At 41.2% G+C, this 18,835-nt stretch overlaps 1 protein-coding gene across 2 annotated transcripts in view; it reads left to right on the top strand.

Moving 5' to 3' along the window:
* Positions 1 to 394: 394 nt before the first annotated feature.
* Positions 395 to 18,835, top strand: part of TMEM170B (transmembrane protein 170B) — a 39,130-nt gene continuing 20,689 nt past the window's right edge. Inside the window, exon 1 of one of the 2 annotated variants that reach the window (XM_049655040.1) lies at positions 395 to 1,115. In XM_049655040.1, the coding sequence (XP_049510997.1) occupies positions 1,019 to 1,115 (97 nt within the window). In that variant the 5' untranslated portion in view covers positions 395 to 1,018. The remainder of the gene's footprint in view (positions 1,116 to 18,835) is intronic. The other variant, XR_007463098.1, reaches the window with a different exon arrangement.

Below are 18,835 nucleotides of genomic sequence, written 5' to 3'. Positions count from 1 at the left end.
CAGAATCCATCACACGGGTTTGAGCACCCCTCACACCACCGCAAGGTGGGTCGGGCTGCCCCTCAAGCCGGGGCTCCAGCATCTCGCAGCATGTCGGTGCCTCGCTTTCCCCGGGCTACGACTCCAGCTCTCACCAGGCGCGCCCCCGGGGCCTGGGGGCGGGGAGGGAGTGGAGGCGGTTCCCTCGGAGCACCCAATCAGCAGTGGGGCCGGGCGGTGGCGCTAGTGACGTAGGCCGCGCTTCCCTCCGCCCCACTGCGGGCCGACGCCGGGCGCCGTCAGCCGCGCGAGCTCGCGCGCGCGCGGGGAAGGGGGAGGAGGAGGGCTTTGGGGGCCGGCCGGCAGTCGGAGGGCGGCGGGTCGCGAGAAGGGGGAGAGTGAGCATGCGCAGCGGCTCCGGGGACGGCGGGGGAGGTGGGGACCTGTGCGCGCGCGCACGAGCGGCCCGCCGGCGGCCGCGGGTGGAGGGGGCGGTTCCTCGAGTGTCGGCGGCCGGAGGGTGGGCAGGCTGGCGGCAGGTGCCGCCGCGGCCGCCGCCGCAGACTCCTCCGGGCCTCGGGTCTCTTCGTCCTCCGGCGGTAATGAGCTGGGCCCCGTCGGGGGCTGCACCTGCCGTCTGCCCATCACCCCGGGCCTCCCTGCGTGACCTCGGCCTCCTCGCGTGCCCGGCCCCCGCGGCGCGGGGCTGCCCCTGAGAGGGAGCGACAGCGGCCTCTTCCGCCCCGAGTCTTCGCTCGGGGGCCGCGCGGGGAGAGCGCCCGGCCCCCTCCCCTCCCCCGTACGCCGTCCTCAATGTCTCCCCGGCGGGGAGGGGGCTGCCTGGGAGACGCGCTGAGCTGCCCCCCCCCGGAGGCCCGTCGGCGGCAGCAGCAGCGCCCGGCCCGGCGCCCCGCAGCCTTCCCCGGCGGCGGCGGCGGCGGCCTGGAGGAGCCGCGCACCCGCCGCCGCCCCCGGAGCCTCGCAGCCGCCGCCGCCACCCGGCGCCCGAGGAGAGGGCGGCGGGCGCCCCCCGGGGAAGATGAAGGCGGAAGGGGGCGATCACTCCATGATCAACCTGTCGGTGCAGCAGGTCCTGAGCCTCTGGGCCCACGGGACGGTGCTGAGGAACCTCACGGGTAATTGATGCGCCCGGGGTGGGGACGGGGATGCGGTGCCGCCCCCTGCCTCCTTTCTCCCTCCCGAAGAGGGGCCGCGCTTCAGCCGCCGCACCCCCGTGCGCGCCCCGCTCTCCGGCTCGCGGCCCCTGGTCCCAGAGAGGAAGGTGTTAACTGGGTGCACTTCGCGCCGGTCCCCGGGGCGCTGCGAGGGTCTGGATCGCGGGCGGAGAATCCCCGACCCCCGCCTCCTGCCCGGCTCGGGGAGGGCTCCCGACGGCGCTGCCTAGTGTAGTACGCGCCGAATAGCGTTAGTGCGAGTCTCGGGCACAGTTCGCGTGGATTTACCAGCCCCCCATCCACGCGCGCACGCACATAGACACACGCACGCACACTCCGCTTCTTGATGCTTAGGTCTGTTTCTTTCTGACACATCTCAGACCGGATACAGGGCTTAAATTCTGTATTCACAACGATCAGATCAGTTTGCCTCACCTGTTAAATTTTTGTTGCTGTAGATGACTAATGAAGTAGGGTGTAGTGGGCCAGAGACTGGGCCAAGGTCTAGTGCATTCTAAGCATTTCAGCTTTGACCGCATTATCTCCTCCCTCCTAGTTCCTATTTCCTTTTGTCTGTCTGTCTCTCTCCCTCTGGCCTCAAGCTGCCGCTTCTGTGACATTTGATTATTTATTTACTTACTTATTTATTATCATTTTTTGTATTTCCCTTCATTCGTCAAGGCTGTCAGGAGGGAATTGGACTTCACTACATTATAATAACCTAAATTGTAGTTGCAAAAGTGAGCAGTAATGCCCATAGATTTTTATCGCATCTGTAGGTTTGCTTTGTGAAGAAACTTCCAGGTTTGTTAAGGTGGAGATTCTTACACTCTTGAGTTCTGAGTTTTAAAAATACCCTTTAAAGATGAGTGTTTACAAGAAGGAAATTCGGTTGCAATTTGGCGACTCCTCAGTTCTCTGCTTCTCAGAGAAAAAACTTAGAAACATACTCAGGATTTAATTCTTGAAAACATATAAGGCTAATTTTGGTAGAGCATTAGTATTTTAAAATCCATTACGTCAAAGTGGTTAAGAGTGTGGAGAGTATTTTACAAATATAACCTGTCCTGACAAGGTACACACGTGTGAATTATGTATATTGTCTTGTATATGTATATTTCTCAGATATTTGTAGAAAAGAAAATTGATGGAATTTTATACCACAGATTTTCTTGAGCACTGATTTTCTTGACACCGATTTTCTTGAATGTGGCAACTATAAAATTAACATCGGTTCTGGATTGATTCATGGTGTCCTCACTTTGAATCTGTGGTTATTTGCTTTGGAGCAAACTGACCTTACATGATGGTTGAGGGTCAGAAATACGTTTTTATTTCAAAAAAAAAAAAAATACATCGACATGAAGACCATTTCATGATTCAGTTGAGTTTAGAGATACCTTATGTTCTCTTACTTCTGGCTCTGCTTGTATTTATCCACCATTCATTTCTCAAATATTGTATTGATAGTGTTCGTAGGAGTGAAGTGAAAAGAACTTAAGAGTTGGTATTTTTATATGTTAAGGACTGGCTTAGCTCATCATTTATTTAGAGAAAATTAGTTTGGGGAGTCATAGAGCAGTGTAAATGTAACTTCCCACTTGGCCAGATTTGCCAATATTTTTTAAATGTTTAATAAGATTCCAGTCATTATAGTGGCTTCCAGTTCTTCAAGTCCCCCATTAGGTTGATAATAGCAGTTTCAACCCAGGATTAGCTCTCATTTCCCCCTAACATCATCTCAATAATCATTTTCTCATCAGACTTTGCCGTTTCATGCAAGATATGCTGAACATCCAAAACTAGTTCCTCAGGTCGGACTGAGGAACACAGGGACCTCTTTTACTTCCTAAATAATGAGTCTGAATGTGCAAAATTCAGTTTGTGAGGATAAAAACGGAGGGAGATAATAGATTAGACGTCTTCTTTGCCAGCAGGTCGGCATACCACATGTTAGGAATCACTTCACGTCGAAAAAAGTGGATTCTAAAAGTGGCAATATTGTGATGTGGTTCCTTATGGCCTTTTCATGCTGGTGACCTTAGTGATCCCTTATGTAGCTTGGTCATTAGTCGAGAGATGCTCCCTACAGTGCCATTTAGAATTTGGTCTACTAAAAACAAATACACCTCCTAGAACAAGACAGCCACCACTTAGTGAGTGCCTGCTATCTATCATATATATATGTCACTTAACATATATATGATTTCTAATCTTAATAACTTTCCAAAGTAGAATTACAGAGAGGCCCAGAGAGGGAAATTAAATTGCCCCAAATCCTGTTGCTAATAAGTGGCTGAACTAGGATTTCAACCCCAGGCTTTGTCCACAGAATTACTCTTTCCGCTTTTTCACGTGACTTTTACTCTTTACTTTCCTCAGGCAGAATGAGTTACTTGCTTCCCCCTGCAACTTCTGCTCCATGTATATGCCTTTATTATTATATTGTTCAGTTATATTATAATTTTTGTGTCTACTAGACTGTGAGCTTTTGGAGGGTGGGTCATTGTCATAATCAATGGAATTCTGGAATTTTAGCATTCTACCTAGTACATATAAAAATACTCAATGCATGTTTTTTGAATTGCAGTTCCAAAATAATACTTAACAGTTGCATGCTTTAAACATTCTAGTTGCATTATTTTCCAGACACGTCTGTTGGAGTGAATGTGCTGTTAATCAGGAAATGAGTCGTTTAAGCAGCTTTTATGGATTGATGGCCATACCTTTAAACCACACGTATGCCTATTAAATGCACTTTTTGGGGCTAGTTACCATGTGTTCTTATATTTTATTTAATCTTTTTAGTAATCTGGAGAAAGATGATTGTTTATCCTTATTTTGTGGATTCAGACATTGAAGCCAAGAATAATTTGGTTAGCTCTGATAGCTAATATGTGAAAAATAATTACCTTTTTTCAGATTATGGTAACACATTAACTCAGAAGGCATATAAAGTTGGAGCTGAGATGGCTAATACAGAAAAAAGCGTAGTGTAGAACCAGACTGATTTGGATTTAAGAAGTGACTGTGTGAAAGACTTATAGAAATCTGGTTAGTAGGAATTCTGGTTAATTAAAAACAAAAAACAAAAGGAGAATGTATTCTCATTTCTATTTCTTTTCTTTACACAAACCGACAGGTGTTATTTATTCTTATGTTTGTATTTTATCCCAGACGTGAAGCAGGGAAGTTTGTTTTTTTTTTTTTTTTATGTTTTTTTTTTCTTTTTTGAGGGAGAGAGTGTGAATGGGGGAGGGACAGAGAAAGAGAGACACAGAATCCGAAGCAGGCTGCAGGCTCCGAGCTGTCAGCACAGAGCCCGACGTGTGGCTCAAACTCACAAAGTGTGAGATCATGACCTGAGCTGAAGTTGGACGCCCAACTGACTGAGCCACCAGGCGCCCCAGCAGGGATGCCTTTTTGTATTGACTTTTATTTTTCTTAGAGACCTTTAGAAAATAGTCTTGTGTATGTATTACTTTGATAGAAATAAAATTTTTAAAAAGTGATAACAAAAAAAAGTGATAATAAGAACCAGAAATTAGAACTAACTTTAGAGCTAGAAGTTATGTAGTTTGACTACTTCATTTTAGAAATAGTGACACATCATCATGGAAGTGACATGGCTGGGGCAGTTAGTGACAGAGACAGGCCTTGGGATGATGTTCACTGACTTTTAGTTCTGTCCCTCTCACTTGATTCCACATAGATTCTTAACTCTGGCGCGTCTGATGATAAATCTTTTTTTTTTTTTTTTTAATTTTTAACGTTTATTTATTTTTGAGACAGAGAGAGAGACAGAGAGAGAGCATGAACAGGGGAGGGTCAGAGAAAGAGGGAGACACAGAATCTGAAACAGGCTCCAGGCTCTGAGCTGTCAGCACAGAGCCCGACGCGGGGCTCGAACTCACGGACCGTGAGATCATGACCTGAGCCGAAGTCGGACGCTCAACCGACTGAGCCACCCAGGCGCCCCGATGATAAATCTTAATATACTTAAGAATAGCCCGGCAGTATTCGCCCCAGTGAGCCCAAGAGTGTGTGAATGCAACTAAGTTTTGGCCAGCAAATAAAAGATACTGGAATATGGAAGATATGATTGAATAATAATGCTTTCCCCAAACTTGAAGTTACGATTGCTGGTGTAAAAGTTAGTGATCCATATTTATTATATATCCAGTTTTAGAAATCCTACCAAATTTGGTCTATTTATTTTTTCTCCTTCCTGAAGACCTAGTATAGGGATTGCCTGTAGAACAGATTCATATCTGGAGACCCCATCCCTTCAGTTAATCGCCATTGCTAAAGTTCTCTTCTGTATTCACCACTTCCCAAACCGTGTAATTCACAAGATTCCAAAATTGTTAACTGTGTGTAGGTTAGATGCTTCTTCAGCTTACCAAAGTAGAGATAAATGCCTTCCCCTATGAAATAGTTTTTCATTCTCTCCATATGTTCTAACCCCCCCACCCCCGATCTAAAATTATAGTCTATGAATGTACTCTTTCCGTTTTATGGGTAATTTGACTTAAAAAAATAATCTACAGTGAAATGCATTCCTTTGCTTTACTTTTATTTTCTTCATCTACTTTGGCTTCCAACTTTGTGTTCTGACCCAAATTTGGTTGCTAAGAGTTTAGAGGAGAATTTTTTGCTTACCACAAGGCAGGATCCCTAAGCCCGTGGGTAAACACAGAGCCAGGCTGGTATTGGGAGAGGGATAACTGGTCCCTGAGAAAAAAGGCACAGGCTGGCCTCAGGCTCATCTCCTTTCTCACTGCCAGCTGCAGATGTAGGGCGGGTGCTCCTCTCTTTCTGTTGGTACAAACATTGAGAAGCTGGGGATTCAAACTGGAAAGAAGGTCAGATGTCTTTGTGTATAAAATATATATGTGCTCATTTTTCTGTTAACATACACTTACAGTAAGTTCCCTTTTAGATTTTATAGTTGCTAAGCTACTGTAGTGTTAATACTGACTGTCAGCAAAAAAATAAAGGGGGGGTAGTTTGTATCTACTGTACGTAGTTGGAATGGTTCACACTCACATGTATAGCCAGCACCCTCAGTATGTTCCCAAGTAGGTATGCATCTTCCGGGGTGCCCTGTGCCCCAGCTTCTCATTGGGTTAACTTCTTCCTAAATGCTCTGCTACAGGAGGTTTTTCCTGAAGTATAGGTGAAAAATTCCTTACTCTTTTGTGGTACAGAGCCAGTAAATTAGTGGTGGTGTGATTCGTACTTTATAGGATTTTGCTCTTTGGAAATTTTACCTGTGTATCTTATTGAGAAAGAAGCTACTGTAATTTTTCAAAAACCGGAATTGTCATCTTCAGTTTCTTTCTTAATTTCCATCTCATTATCTTTGACTCATGCATCCGTATCCTCTGGCAATACCAAGTCTGACATCCAGGTGACATTTCTTAAACCTAAAGCAATTTCAGGACAAGCCTTAGGACTGGGTAAGCTGTAATTGTGACTCTTTCGTAGCTAACTACCAGAATATAAACTTATCTGTGCTTTGTTTAGTAATTGAAAGGAAGGACGGGAAAAGTAAGATAATTCACGAGGAGGAGTCAAAATGACCAGAGCTATTTTTTCTTGTAGAAAGGAAGCCTAAACAGAGGAGGAAGGATGGGTCGGGGATGGGGAGGAGTCACTGGAGCCAGGAAAGGAAATTGGGATTAAGAATAGTTAGATGTAAACTATAAAACTCCTGGAGAAAACAGAGGCAGTAATCTTTTTGACATGGGCTGTAGCAACATGTTAACTATGTCTCCTTGGGCAAGGGAAACAAAAGCAAAATCAAGCTGTTGGGACTACACCAAAATAAAAAGCATCTGTACGGCAAATGAAACCATCGACAAAACGAAACAGCAACCTCTTGAATGGAAGAAGACATTTGCATACGATCTACCTGTTGAAGGATTCATACCCAAAATATATAAGGAACATAATAAATAAGAAGAATGAATAATCCAATTAAAAAATGGGCAGAAGGCCTAAACAGACATTTTTTCCAAGGAAGACATCCAGATGGCCAACAGACTCATGGAAAGATGCTCAACATCACTCATCATCAGGGAAATGCAAATCAGAACTACAATGACATCACCTTACATCTGTCAGAATGGTAGAATCAAAAAGACAAGAAATAACAAGTGTTGGTGAGGACGTGAATAAAAAGGAACCCTCAGGCATTGTTGGTAGGAAGTAAATGAGTGCAACCACTGCGGAAAACTGTGGAGTTTCCTCAAAAAATTAAGAATAGAAATGCTGGATGATCTAGTAATTCTACTACTGGGTATTTATCTGAAGAAAACGAAAATGCTAATTCAAAAAGATACACGCACCCCTACTGTTACTGTAGCATCATTTACAACATTTATTTACAATAGGCAAGATGTGGAAGCAACCCATGTGTCCATTGGCCGACTGATGGACTGACTGATGAATGGATGTAGAAGGTGTGTATGTATACAGTGGAATATTCCTTAGCCATAAAAATAGGGTGAGATCTTGTCATTTGTGGTAACATGGATGGACCTCGAGGGTATTACGCTGAATGAAATAAGTCAGACTGAGAAAGACAAGTGCCATGTGATTTCACTTACATGTGGAATCTAAAACCAAAACAAACCAATAAATGAACAAAAAGAAACAGGCCCGTAAATGTAGAGAACAGTCTGATGGTTGCCAGAGGGGAGGAGGATGGAGGGATGGACAAATGGGTAAAGGGGAGCGAGAAATACAGGCCTCGGGTTGTGGCATGAGTAAGTCACCAGCCAAAAGGTATAGAAGAGGGAGTATAGCCAATGGTATTCTAGTAGCATCGTATGGGGACAGATGGTGGCTACAGTTGGGGGGAGCACAGCATAACGTATAGACTTGTCCAGTCACTGTGTTGTGCACCTGAAATTAACATTGTGTGTCAACAACACTTCAGTTAAGAGTCAGATGTAAGAAGAGAACCCCCCCCCCGCCCCAATACAGCGTGTTGAATTTACCGTAGTATCAGATGAAAAATTCTAATAAATTCCAGAAGTCTTAAATAGTTGTGTTCATTGAATATTCACTGCAGGCCCGATACTGTGCAAAGCATTTTGCACGCATCTCTTTTCTTATAATTGAAGTGGCCTCGTAGCTTGCCGCTTTATTAAATGTATACGATTAGATCAGGTACCATAGGCTAGTTGTGTTTTTAGTGACTAAGTATTCCGGCAATAAAAGTTGGTCATAGAATAAACAGTGGCAGTGGAACCATTTGAAAAAGATCTCATTAGACTCTCAAATTCCAGTAACCTTAGGTAAATAGATTACACTTGAAAAGAAAAGGAGATTTTTCACCAAACTTGGTACAAGTAGGAAGAACCAAACTTTTACATGGGTCCAGTTGAATGCGTTCTTATAAATCTTGGGATATGATCTAGGAAGTCTTTTGTAAAAGTGAAGTGGTATAATGGAAGCTTTTGAAAAGCAGAGGATACCTGTATGCTAACTACTCTTGCCTAAAAGTGTCTAGCTAAGATGTTTTTGTCAGGGTTGTGACACTGGATTTTCATGATAAAATTCCTCCCTTCTCCCATTTCCTACGGTCGATTACTTTGATACAACATAGTTTCTGAACCTTGCTGCCTATCACAATCACCTGGGTCTGGTTAAAGGTACAGATCCAGGATCCCAGTCCATATTTATGGAATTGGGATTTGGGGAACAATCCTATATTTTTAAATCTGAAACTACATTTATAGCTAGCCCTTCTGGTGATTTTGTTATTGAGAGCTCAAGGATGGGGGACATCCGATTTTTAAAAATTAAGTTTCGTTGTGATCAGTTTGTAGTTGTGTTGTGATATATAAAGCAAATTAATATGGAGTATTTAGTATAACTAAAGACTTATTAAACTTTCAATATAAATGACTCATTTATTTCCAAGAGGTTGCTGAAACCCAGTTTTTAAAAAGTGACTATCTTTTAATATTATTAATTATTAATAATATTTTACTGTTTTAGTGATGTTTTCTTTATATGTACTACTAGCGATAGAGAATGATTCCTATTAAATGATAGGATTTTGAAAATTCGAGGTGGTTTAGGTATGTTACATCTGAAGTACATGAGAGAATTAAACATTAACAAGATTTATGTAAACACTTAGATAATGTTATTGGAATTTCCCCTACAGAATAAGTGGGGTTCTGTTAGATTTTTGTATGCAAATAGAGTCTAAAGAAGCAATAGAATCTCGAAATTTATGGGTCAAGAAACTTGGTTTTATCCTTAAATGCTACAGATTGGTTTTTGTACTTTAGACAAGCCACATTATTTCCCAGGCCTTGGTTTCTTCATTGGTAATACAGTCTGATGTTGGCAGTTTTCATGTTGATGTTAAGAGAAGGCTGATTTAAAAATTAGAAAGTTCTGAGAGAAAAGATTAGTAACTATGAGCTAAGAGAAACACTTACCATTTGCATATAAACTTGTTTCTTTAATCTTTAAAATTAAGAGATTTTTAAATTTCTTCAGAGCTTCTTCAGGCCTTTAATAGGGTGAGGTTTAGGACCTAGAAATTCTTTGTTCTTGGAACATCATTTAAGAACTCTTAGAATTAGGCCTTTTTTTGTTTTGTTTTGTTTTTAAGTTCATTCTTAGACATTTACTGTCTCATTTTAGTGATAATTTTATCTTTTTTTTCCAACTACTTTATAAAGAATTTTTTATTATGGGAATCCTAAGACCTACATACTCATCATCCCCTTTCAGCAGTTATTAAAATGTGGCTGATCTTGATTCACTTTTTCTCTTTCATAGGGGAGGGGAGAGTCTGGAGTATTTTATTTAATTAATTACCTAACTAATTTAAATTTTATTGAAATTCATGCTAGTTAACAAATTATGTACTAATGGTTTCAGGAGTAGAATTTACGGAGGGCACTTGTTGGGATGAGCACTGGGTGTTTTACGTAAGTGATAGAATTAGGCCTTTTTAAAAAAAAATTTTTTTAATGTTTATTTTTGAGAGAGAGAAAGAGAGGCCCCGAGTGTGAACAGGGGAGGAGCAGAGAGAGAGGGAGACACAGAATCCAAAGCAGGGCTCCAGGCTCTGAGCTGTCAGCACAGAGCCCGACGCGGGGCTCAAACCCACAAACTGCAAGATCATGACCTGAGCCGAAGTTGGATGCTTCACCGACTGAGCCACCCAGGCACCCCAAATTAGGCCTTCTTAAAACTTGGTTTAGGAAACTCTGGATTCAGGATCGGAAGATCCCTTCTAGTTCTGAAATTATGTCTTTGTTTTATTTTGTTTTGTTTATCCTTGTGCAGTATGACTGCTTCCTCAGGATCACTGTCAGTGATAGCCACAGTGTGACGGTCCTGACCATGCACGTCCATTACTTACTTGCTGAATTTTCCTGGTTGTGCTTTTATTTCTGAGCTGTCACTCATTTGGTCCTTTATTTAGATTTAACTTTAAGAATTTGTCTATATTGAGAATTTCATTATACGCTCGTTGATGTAAAAAGTTCATTTTTCAGTGTTCAGTGTCAATATCCCTTGGAAATACCGTATCATGAGATTGTAAAGCATTTTGACAATTGCTGAGAAGACGTTTTAGATCAGTAACTGATTCAAACAAACATGTAGTTACTGACTTTTTTTTCCTCTTTTTTGGTGTGGCATGTATAATTTAAGATACTTGAGGACCCACAAGTGATGACAATTAAAACCATTGTGAAATGCTGTGTTATAATTTCATAATAGATTCAGATTTTGACACTTAATTCTTACACTTTTGTAACTGAGTAGCTAATCAATTATGAGGAAGAACAAATTGAATGACATCTTTTAGGAAGACAGTGCTATGACTTGAATATAGAGCAGTTTTTTAACTATTTTAAATAGCCTTAACCTGATTGCTTTAAAGCAATGATACTCTGATTGTTTTAAATTAAGAACTTGCTTTTCTAAGAAATTTCTTTTAGTATTCAATGATAAGTACTATAATTTACAGTTTGAAATTATATAATTAGCTGGAAAAAGGGTAATTTCGTAGAAGTGGGTAATAACACAAGTGTTGCCATAAGCTTTGAGAAGGGCGATATATTAAAGCAGCTCTTGAAGGTGTCACAATTAAATTTAAAAACTAGTGTTTTTGCTTTCTTTAAGAAGCAGAAGCAGACAGCTATTAAATATTTACAGTAGATGTAACTTCTGTGTTAAATGAGGTTTCGAGTGGACAAATGCAGCAGCTTATTTTTAAGTCTGGTTAATATGTTAAGAGTGATTAAAAATAGATGGCCAACCAGACACATGAAAAGATACTCAACATCGCTCATCATCAGGGAAACACACATCAAAACCTCATTGAGATACCATGTCATCCAGGTCAGAGCGGCTAAAATCAACAACTCAGGAAACAACAGATGTTGGCGAGGGTGTGGAGAAACAGGAACCCTCTTGCACTGTTGGTGGGAATGCAAACTGGTGTGGCCGCTCTGGAAAACAGTGTGGAGGTTCCTCAAAAATTAAAAATAGAATTACCCAAAGACCCAACAATAGCACTACTAGGAATTTATCCAAAGGATACAGGTGTGCTATTTCAAAGGGGCACATGTACCCCAGTGTTTATAGCAGCACTATCAACAATAGCCAAGTTACGGAAAGAACCCAAATGACCATCAACTGATGAATGGATAAAGAAGATGTGGTTTATACACAATGGAATACTACTTGGCAATGAGAAAGAATGAAATGCAGTTGCCATTTGCAACAACATGGATGGAACTGGAGGGTATTAATGAGAAGTGAAATAAGTCAGAGAAACAGATCTGTGTTTTCACTCATATGTGAAATTTGAGAAACTTTAGACCATGGGGAAGGGAAGGGGAAAAAATAGTTTCAAACAGAGAGGGAGGCAAACCATAAGAGACTCTTAAATACAGAGAACAAAGGGAGGGTTGATGGGGGAGGTGGGGGAGATGGGGCGGGGTGATGGGCATTGAGGAGGGCACTTGTTGGGATGAGTACTGGGTGTTGTATGTCAGCAGTGAATCCCGGGAATCTACTCCTGAAGCCAAGAGTACACTGTATATACCGTATGTTTAGCTAACTTGACAATAAATTCTATTTGAAAAAAATAGTAAAATAAAAACATCACTGCCAAATTAAAAAAAGAGATGATTAAAAATAAGGAAAATATATTCTATGTTTATATTCATTTTAACCTTTTTTGTTCGTTGCTTTGTGTAGAGTTAAGCTTCCATCTAGTATCATTCCTTCTGTCTGAAGAGCTTCCTCTAATAGGTCATGGAGGTGCTCAGGTGGTTCATTCTCCCAGCTTTTTTTCTTTCTGAAAAAAAGTCTTCATTTCTGAAAGCTGTTCCTCCTGAATATAGGTATCTGGCTTTACAGGTTTATATTTTTTCCTCTTTCAGTCTTTAAACAATGTCGCTTTATTGTTTTTGTTTGATAGTTTCTGACGGGATGTTTGCTGTACTTTTTATCTATTTTCCTCTGTATGTCATGTGTTTTTTCCCTCTCACTACTTTCAATATTTTCCCTTTATCTTTGGTTTTTATTCATTTCACTGTGATGTATCTAGGTGTGGGGGGGGGCTTATTTTTATTTTATTTTGTTTTGGTTATTTTGGGAAGTCTCTATCTTTGCTTGAGATTCTCTGAGAGTCTTAGATTTGCAGTTTGGTATCTTTCATTATTTTTAGAAAATTTTCAGCCACTATCCCTTCAAATATTTTTCTTCTCCATTCTCTTTTTCTTCTCCTTCTGGGACTCCAGTTTCACATTATGTTAAACCATTTGAAATCATTCCATAGCTCTTAGATGGATGGTTCCTCTTTTCCCTCCTCCTCCTCCTCTGGTCCTATTCTTTTTTCTCTCTTACCACAATTTGAATAATTCCTATTGGTCCATTGTTAAGTTCACCGATTCTTTGCTTAACTGTGTCAAGTCTGTTGATGAGACCAGTTAAGGAATTTTTCATCTCAGATATCATGGTTTTTGTTGTTGTTGATGATGATTTTTTTTAATTTCCAGCATTTCCATTTGCCTTTTTCTTGGAATTTCCATTTTTCTGCTAAAATTCCCCATGTATTTATATGAGTTTGCAGCCTTCTCCATGAGAGCCTTTAACGTGTAAATTACAGTCATTTCAACATCCCTTTCTGATTGTTGTAAAATCTGGATCATTGCTGAGTCTGGTTCTGTTGATTGCTTTATTTCTTGACAGTAGATTGTTTTTCTTATTTACCCTCATTCTATCTCCAGTATGTTTATCATTTGGTTAAATTAAATTTATTTTTTTAAATTCAGACATGGCAGTGAATTCTCCTGGGGCCTTTCTTGCCATTGTTCTTCTTGTTCAGGCCTCTGTTTCCCATAAGATCGACTACCTATTGTGCCCTGAAGAGCCCGAGGTATTAGAATATATCCCATTGAAGTACCATTAACTAATGATTCAAAGTGTCAGCTCTTGCTAATATATGAAAGTACTGTACAAAATTAATTAAAGTACTGCAGTAAATATTTTCAGCTTTGCAGACCATATTATCTCTGTCATAGCTACTCAGCTTGCTTTTATAGCATGAAAGTAGCCATAGGCAGTATGGATGAGTATGACTGTGTTTCGGTAAAACTTTATGGACGCTGAAATTCAAATTCGGATTAATTTTGATGTGTTGTGATGTACTGTTCTTTTGATTTTTTTTAACCACTTCGAAATGTAAAAACTATTCTTAGCGCACAGGCTATACAGAAACAGGTGGTGGGCCAGCTATGGCTCATGGACCATACTTTGCTGACATCTGATTGAGGGGACTTTTTCAACTTTTAAATGCATCATCCCCCAGAGAGTCTAATCAGCCACCTATATGGGACATATCCCCAAACTGGGAAGTCACTGATGTTAGAAACTAAGGGCTGTGGATTCCACACCTTAGGTTTGCTGGAATGAGAACAAAGCTTGAGATAACCTAATGTGAACACAGACTGTTTAAACATACAATGTGCACCATTTCTATAAAGAAGGTAGAAACCATGAACAGTTTCAAACTATGGGCTTACTGGTATGGTATTTTCAGCTTGGGGCATAGACTATGTTGAGTACACAGTTAGGGCTCGGTATCTGTTGGTTAATGATTTTATTAGAATGGTCAAATATCCTCTAGAGGATTAAAAAATGTGTTTAGTATTTGTCTAATGAGATGGTTTTGTTGTTTCTAGGACTTTTGGATGTTTTAATAAATTTCTCTTAAGTAACTTTAGCCTAAAGTAGTGATTTCTGTCTCTGTCTCGTGTTGTGATTGATAGAGCTGACGGCAGTGTTGCTGTTTACGTCCTACCTCCAGAGCCTGCTTTCCTTTTCTATAGGTTAAGTTTTGCGAGCAGCCTGGGTTGAGAACCTTTGGCCTAGTGGGGCGTCTTCGTTGATGAATTTTAGAATCAAAACTATTTTTTTAAAGACAGTATGTTTGCAGCAAAATTTATATATATATGTGTGTGTGTATATATATATATATATATACACACACACATATATATGTATATATATATGTATATACAGGCAGGTGCTAAAAATAATGTATACAATAATATAACCCATCTCTTATCTCTAAAAGATAGCCACTGTTTTCTGTTGGTGTATTTTTCTGGGCATATACAAACATTCTTCAGCAAATAAGATCATACAGTAGGTATCATTCTTTGACTTGTTTTTAGTCAGCTAGTATATTTTAAACATCTAGAGAAAACCATTTCTCATAAATAATTTTGTCCAAGGATTCAAAACAAAAGCACAGAAGATAATTTTGAGCAACTTGGCAACGGGGGCTGATGAGAGACAGAGATTGGGAGCAGGGCTATTTCTAGTCTCGTTTGGAGGCCGGGACACATCACAGTTCTCCGGCAACAAACACAGTGCAACAATCCAGGCAAAATTCGTCTAGGCTGAAGCTTATGGTAGCCTTGACTGGGAAAAAATAACGAGAGGACTTCAGGAGGTGTGCCCAGGAAGAAGGAATATTTCCTTCCAGTGAATTAAGGTGATTTGTACAATGGCATGCTTCAGAGTTTTCTGTTTTGTGCATTGTATTTTTAAAATTTTGTTGTGCATCTTGCTTAGCACCAGCCAAGGCTCCCTCTGGCATCCTCTTTCCACTGTTGCTCACTTTCTAGAAGGTTGGATGCGGCAGATGGACCAGTGGGCCCGTGGATGTCTACGTTAGCTGTGCGACCCGGGCAGTTTCAGAAAAGGTGGCGATATGCCACACCTGTCCTCTTAGTACCTGTCCTCCCTCTAGGCCTCTCGGATGTATGTTCTTGCTCTGCTCTTAGGATACTGCAGTTCTCTTTGCCTGAACTAGCCCAGTAGGTTTCCTGAGTTTGCCAATAGTGAGCAGGGGCCTTAGACAGACTTGCCTTATGCAGAGTAGATCAAGGTCTTAGGTCCTGTCCGCTGACCGGGTTGTGTGCATCTAGTGGGGAATTGACAAGAATAGTAGTAACCTGAAACCTAGGTTAGTTGTAGATATTCTCAGCGGAGTTCAGTGTTTTCCACGGTGAATAATAAGGTTTTTAAAAAAGAGTGAGAAATGTGAAAATAAGTTTGAGTTTATATAGTTTGTGCTCAGTCTGCCTAAGCGATAACCCTGGACTGGTCATGAGAGGACCATTTGAGGTTCTATTTTAGCTGTATAATGTCTTTGATATCTTGGGGCTTTATGGAACATTAAATTTACATTCCCCAATGATTAGGTCAATTTATGGTTGAGGCCGAGAACTGTATAGTCACTAGGCAGACACCATTACTTGTAATGTCAAATAATCCCTCACTCATACTGTTAAATATAGTCAAGAAATTTTTCGTTCTGTTTGTATTTCAAGAACAACATAGATCTGGTAAGCTGTCCGAACGGGGGCTGGGATCTGAGGCTGATTATTGACTTCTGTTTAAGAGTATGTGCCTGCTGCTGTAGAACCTTTCCTTATCTCTGAGCTCCCTTGATGAAAATGCCCCGCTCCATATTATTATTCCTTTCTCTTCCTGCTTTATTAGGTTCGCTTCGGAAAATTATATATTTTAAAGTAGAAATGCCTTCTGAGCAGGTGAAGCCTTTGTGTCCTTAAAGCATTTATTATCAGCTGAAGCCGTTTGTTTGGGAGTGACAGTCCAGAAGCACGCTTTCCCTGAAAGCTGGCAGAGAAAAACCTTAAAAGGCAGGCTTTGTCCACTTTTCCTTAATGACCAGCATCTGTCTCTTAGGCCGTTGAGAAGCAGGCCCGGCAATTCACCACACACTGGAAAATACACCTGCTGTCTTTTTCTCCAAATGATTTCACATTATCTGAGTCCATTCTGAGTGTTGATTCTTAAGAATTTGGCAGGGTGGAAATGATTTTATTTTTAAAATCTGTTTTCTGTGTATCCTTTTTTAAAAAAAATTAAACTTTTTACTTTGAGAAAATTATAGATTCACATGCATTTGTAAAAAATAATACGGAGAAAACACGTGTACCTTTTATCCAGTTTACACAATGGGAACATCTTGGCAAACCACGGTGTAATTTCAAAACCATGATACTGACATTCATCCATGAACCTCATTCACATTTCACCAGGATTACGTGTATATGTGTACTTACTTATGTGTGTGTGTATTACATATTTTTGTACAGCTTTATCCCTTGTGTATGTATCCACCACTGCAGTCAAAATTCAGAATAGTTCCATTGCCACAAAAGTCCCTAGTATTAGTTTCTTACATCCACACCTTCCTTCCTTAACGAGCTTTTTGCTTGTTTCCAGTCATTTGTGGGCATGACTTAAAAGAATCATCTTTTAAATTTATAGCCACTTAAAAAAACGTATTTAGTTTTTTAGTGTGGTGAAAACATAAAATTTAATCATCTTAGCTATTTTTAAAAAACATTTTTTTAAATTTATTTATTCTTGAGAGAGAGACAGAGCATGAGCAGGAGAGGAGCAGAGAGAGAGGAGGAGACACAGAATCCAAAGCAGGCTCCAGGCTCTGAGCTGTCAGCACAGAGCCCGACGCGGGGCTCAAACTCACGCACCGCGAGATCATGACCTGAGCTGAATCCGGACGCTCAACCCACTGAGCCACCCACCCAGGCACCCCGATCATCTTAGCTATTTTAAGTGTACCCCTGAGTAGTGTTACGTACATTCACATCGACATATAACAGATCTTCATATCTTTTTCATCTCATCAAACTGCAACTCTGTACCCATTAAACAGCAACGCCCCAGGAAAGGAGTACTTTCCTTTTTAAGGCTGAATGATATTCTGTGTGCACATGCAGCCCACTCACTGTTCATTCATTCGTTCACTGGTGGACATTCGAGCTGCTTCCACTTCCTGGCTGTTGTGAATAACGCTGCTATGAACACGGGTGTGATCCTGCTTTGGATTCTTTTGGGTACATACCCAGAAGTGGAATTACTGGATCATATGGTAGTCCTTTTTTAAAATTTTTGAGGAACCACCGTCCTTTTTCCATAGCAGCTGCACCATTTTACGTTCCCATCGGCACTGTATATCTGTACTTGAGTGATGTTAGGATGAACAAGTTTTAATTCTTCCATTTCTGTTCTCTTTATTTCATGACTGTTTTGTTGGCCTTTCCTTCACATTTGCTAGTAAACGCTAGCACAAATAGATATTTTGCATTATAGAACGTTTGCGCACCAAGGATGATCCTCAAGGCGTCATCCAAGCATTTTGATGTCCGCTCTTTCCGGTATGAGTAACAGAAACCTTACCTGAACCAGTTTAAGTAAAAAGGGCATTTGATTACAAGGAAACGGAGGTGCTACCTTGAATCTAAGGGTAGTGATGTGGCAGGCTTTGGAAATCACGGGAGTAAGGGACCGGCTATCTCGTTGAGGGATCCTCCATCCTTCCATCCTGTATCGCGGCTTTCCTCACGTGCTGATGAAATGGCTGTTCACAAAACCTTCGGCCGCCCAATGACTGAGATGCTCCCGTGGTCCCAATCCAGAATTCCTGGGGGAAGGGAATGATTGGCCCAGCCGGGACCAGTTGCCTGCCATGATGTACCTCACGACAGACTTGGTGAGGGAGACGGAGTCAACGCGAGGACCTGGCAAAGCCATCAGGAGATGTGTGGATTGACTGGGAGGCAGCAGGTAGCCAGAAAGAAAGGGAATGGGCAGAGAGACAGAATGAAAGGTGTGCTTATCAACCGTAACCTAAAATGGACAGCAACCGAGGACACATTGAAGAAAGGACAGTGGTGCTTGGAAAGGTCTGGGTAAGGACCGTTAAAATGATCTGAGGCAAAGAATTAAAAAAAAAAAAAATTCTGAGTGATGCTTTAGTATATAAAGTTGAAAGCCAAGAGGGGAATTGCCTGAAATTCTTAAAATCGTAAAAGAGAATCACTGATTTCTGGAACGATTTGAATTAAGGAGTAGATTTCAGAAATGTCTTAACACTGTTATTTAGTGTAGAACATAGAAAATGACATGTCAAACAGCAATTCGTTAACTTTGTTCCAAGAGCTCTGCAAATATATCAGGGGTTCGTCAGACACATTGATGGATTATAGCTCGATGATGGAGACATTTAGAGGAAATTAGAATGTAGCCTTAACCTTCTGAAGTCCTGGAACTATTTCCCCAGC

This window comes from Panthera uncia (assembly GCF_023721935.1).
Source record: "Panthera uncia isolate 11264 chromosome B2 unlocalized genomic scaffold, Puncia_PCG_1.0 HiC_scaffold_25, whole genome shotgun sequence".
In the NCBI taxonomy this organism is placed as follows: Eukaryota; Metazoa; Chordata; class Mammalia; order Carnivora; family Felidae; genus Panthera; species Panthera uncia.
Note: the sequence above shows the minus strand (reverse complement) of the source record. Positions and strands in the feature narration are given on the sequence as shown.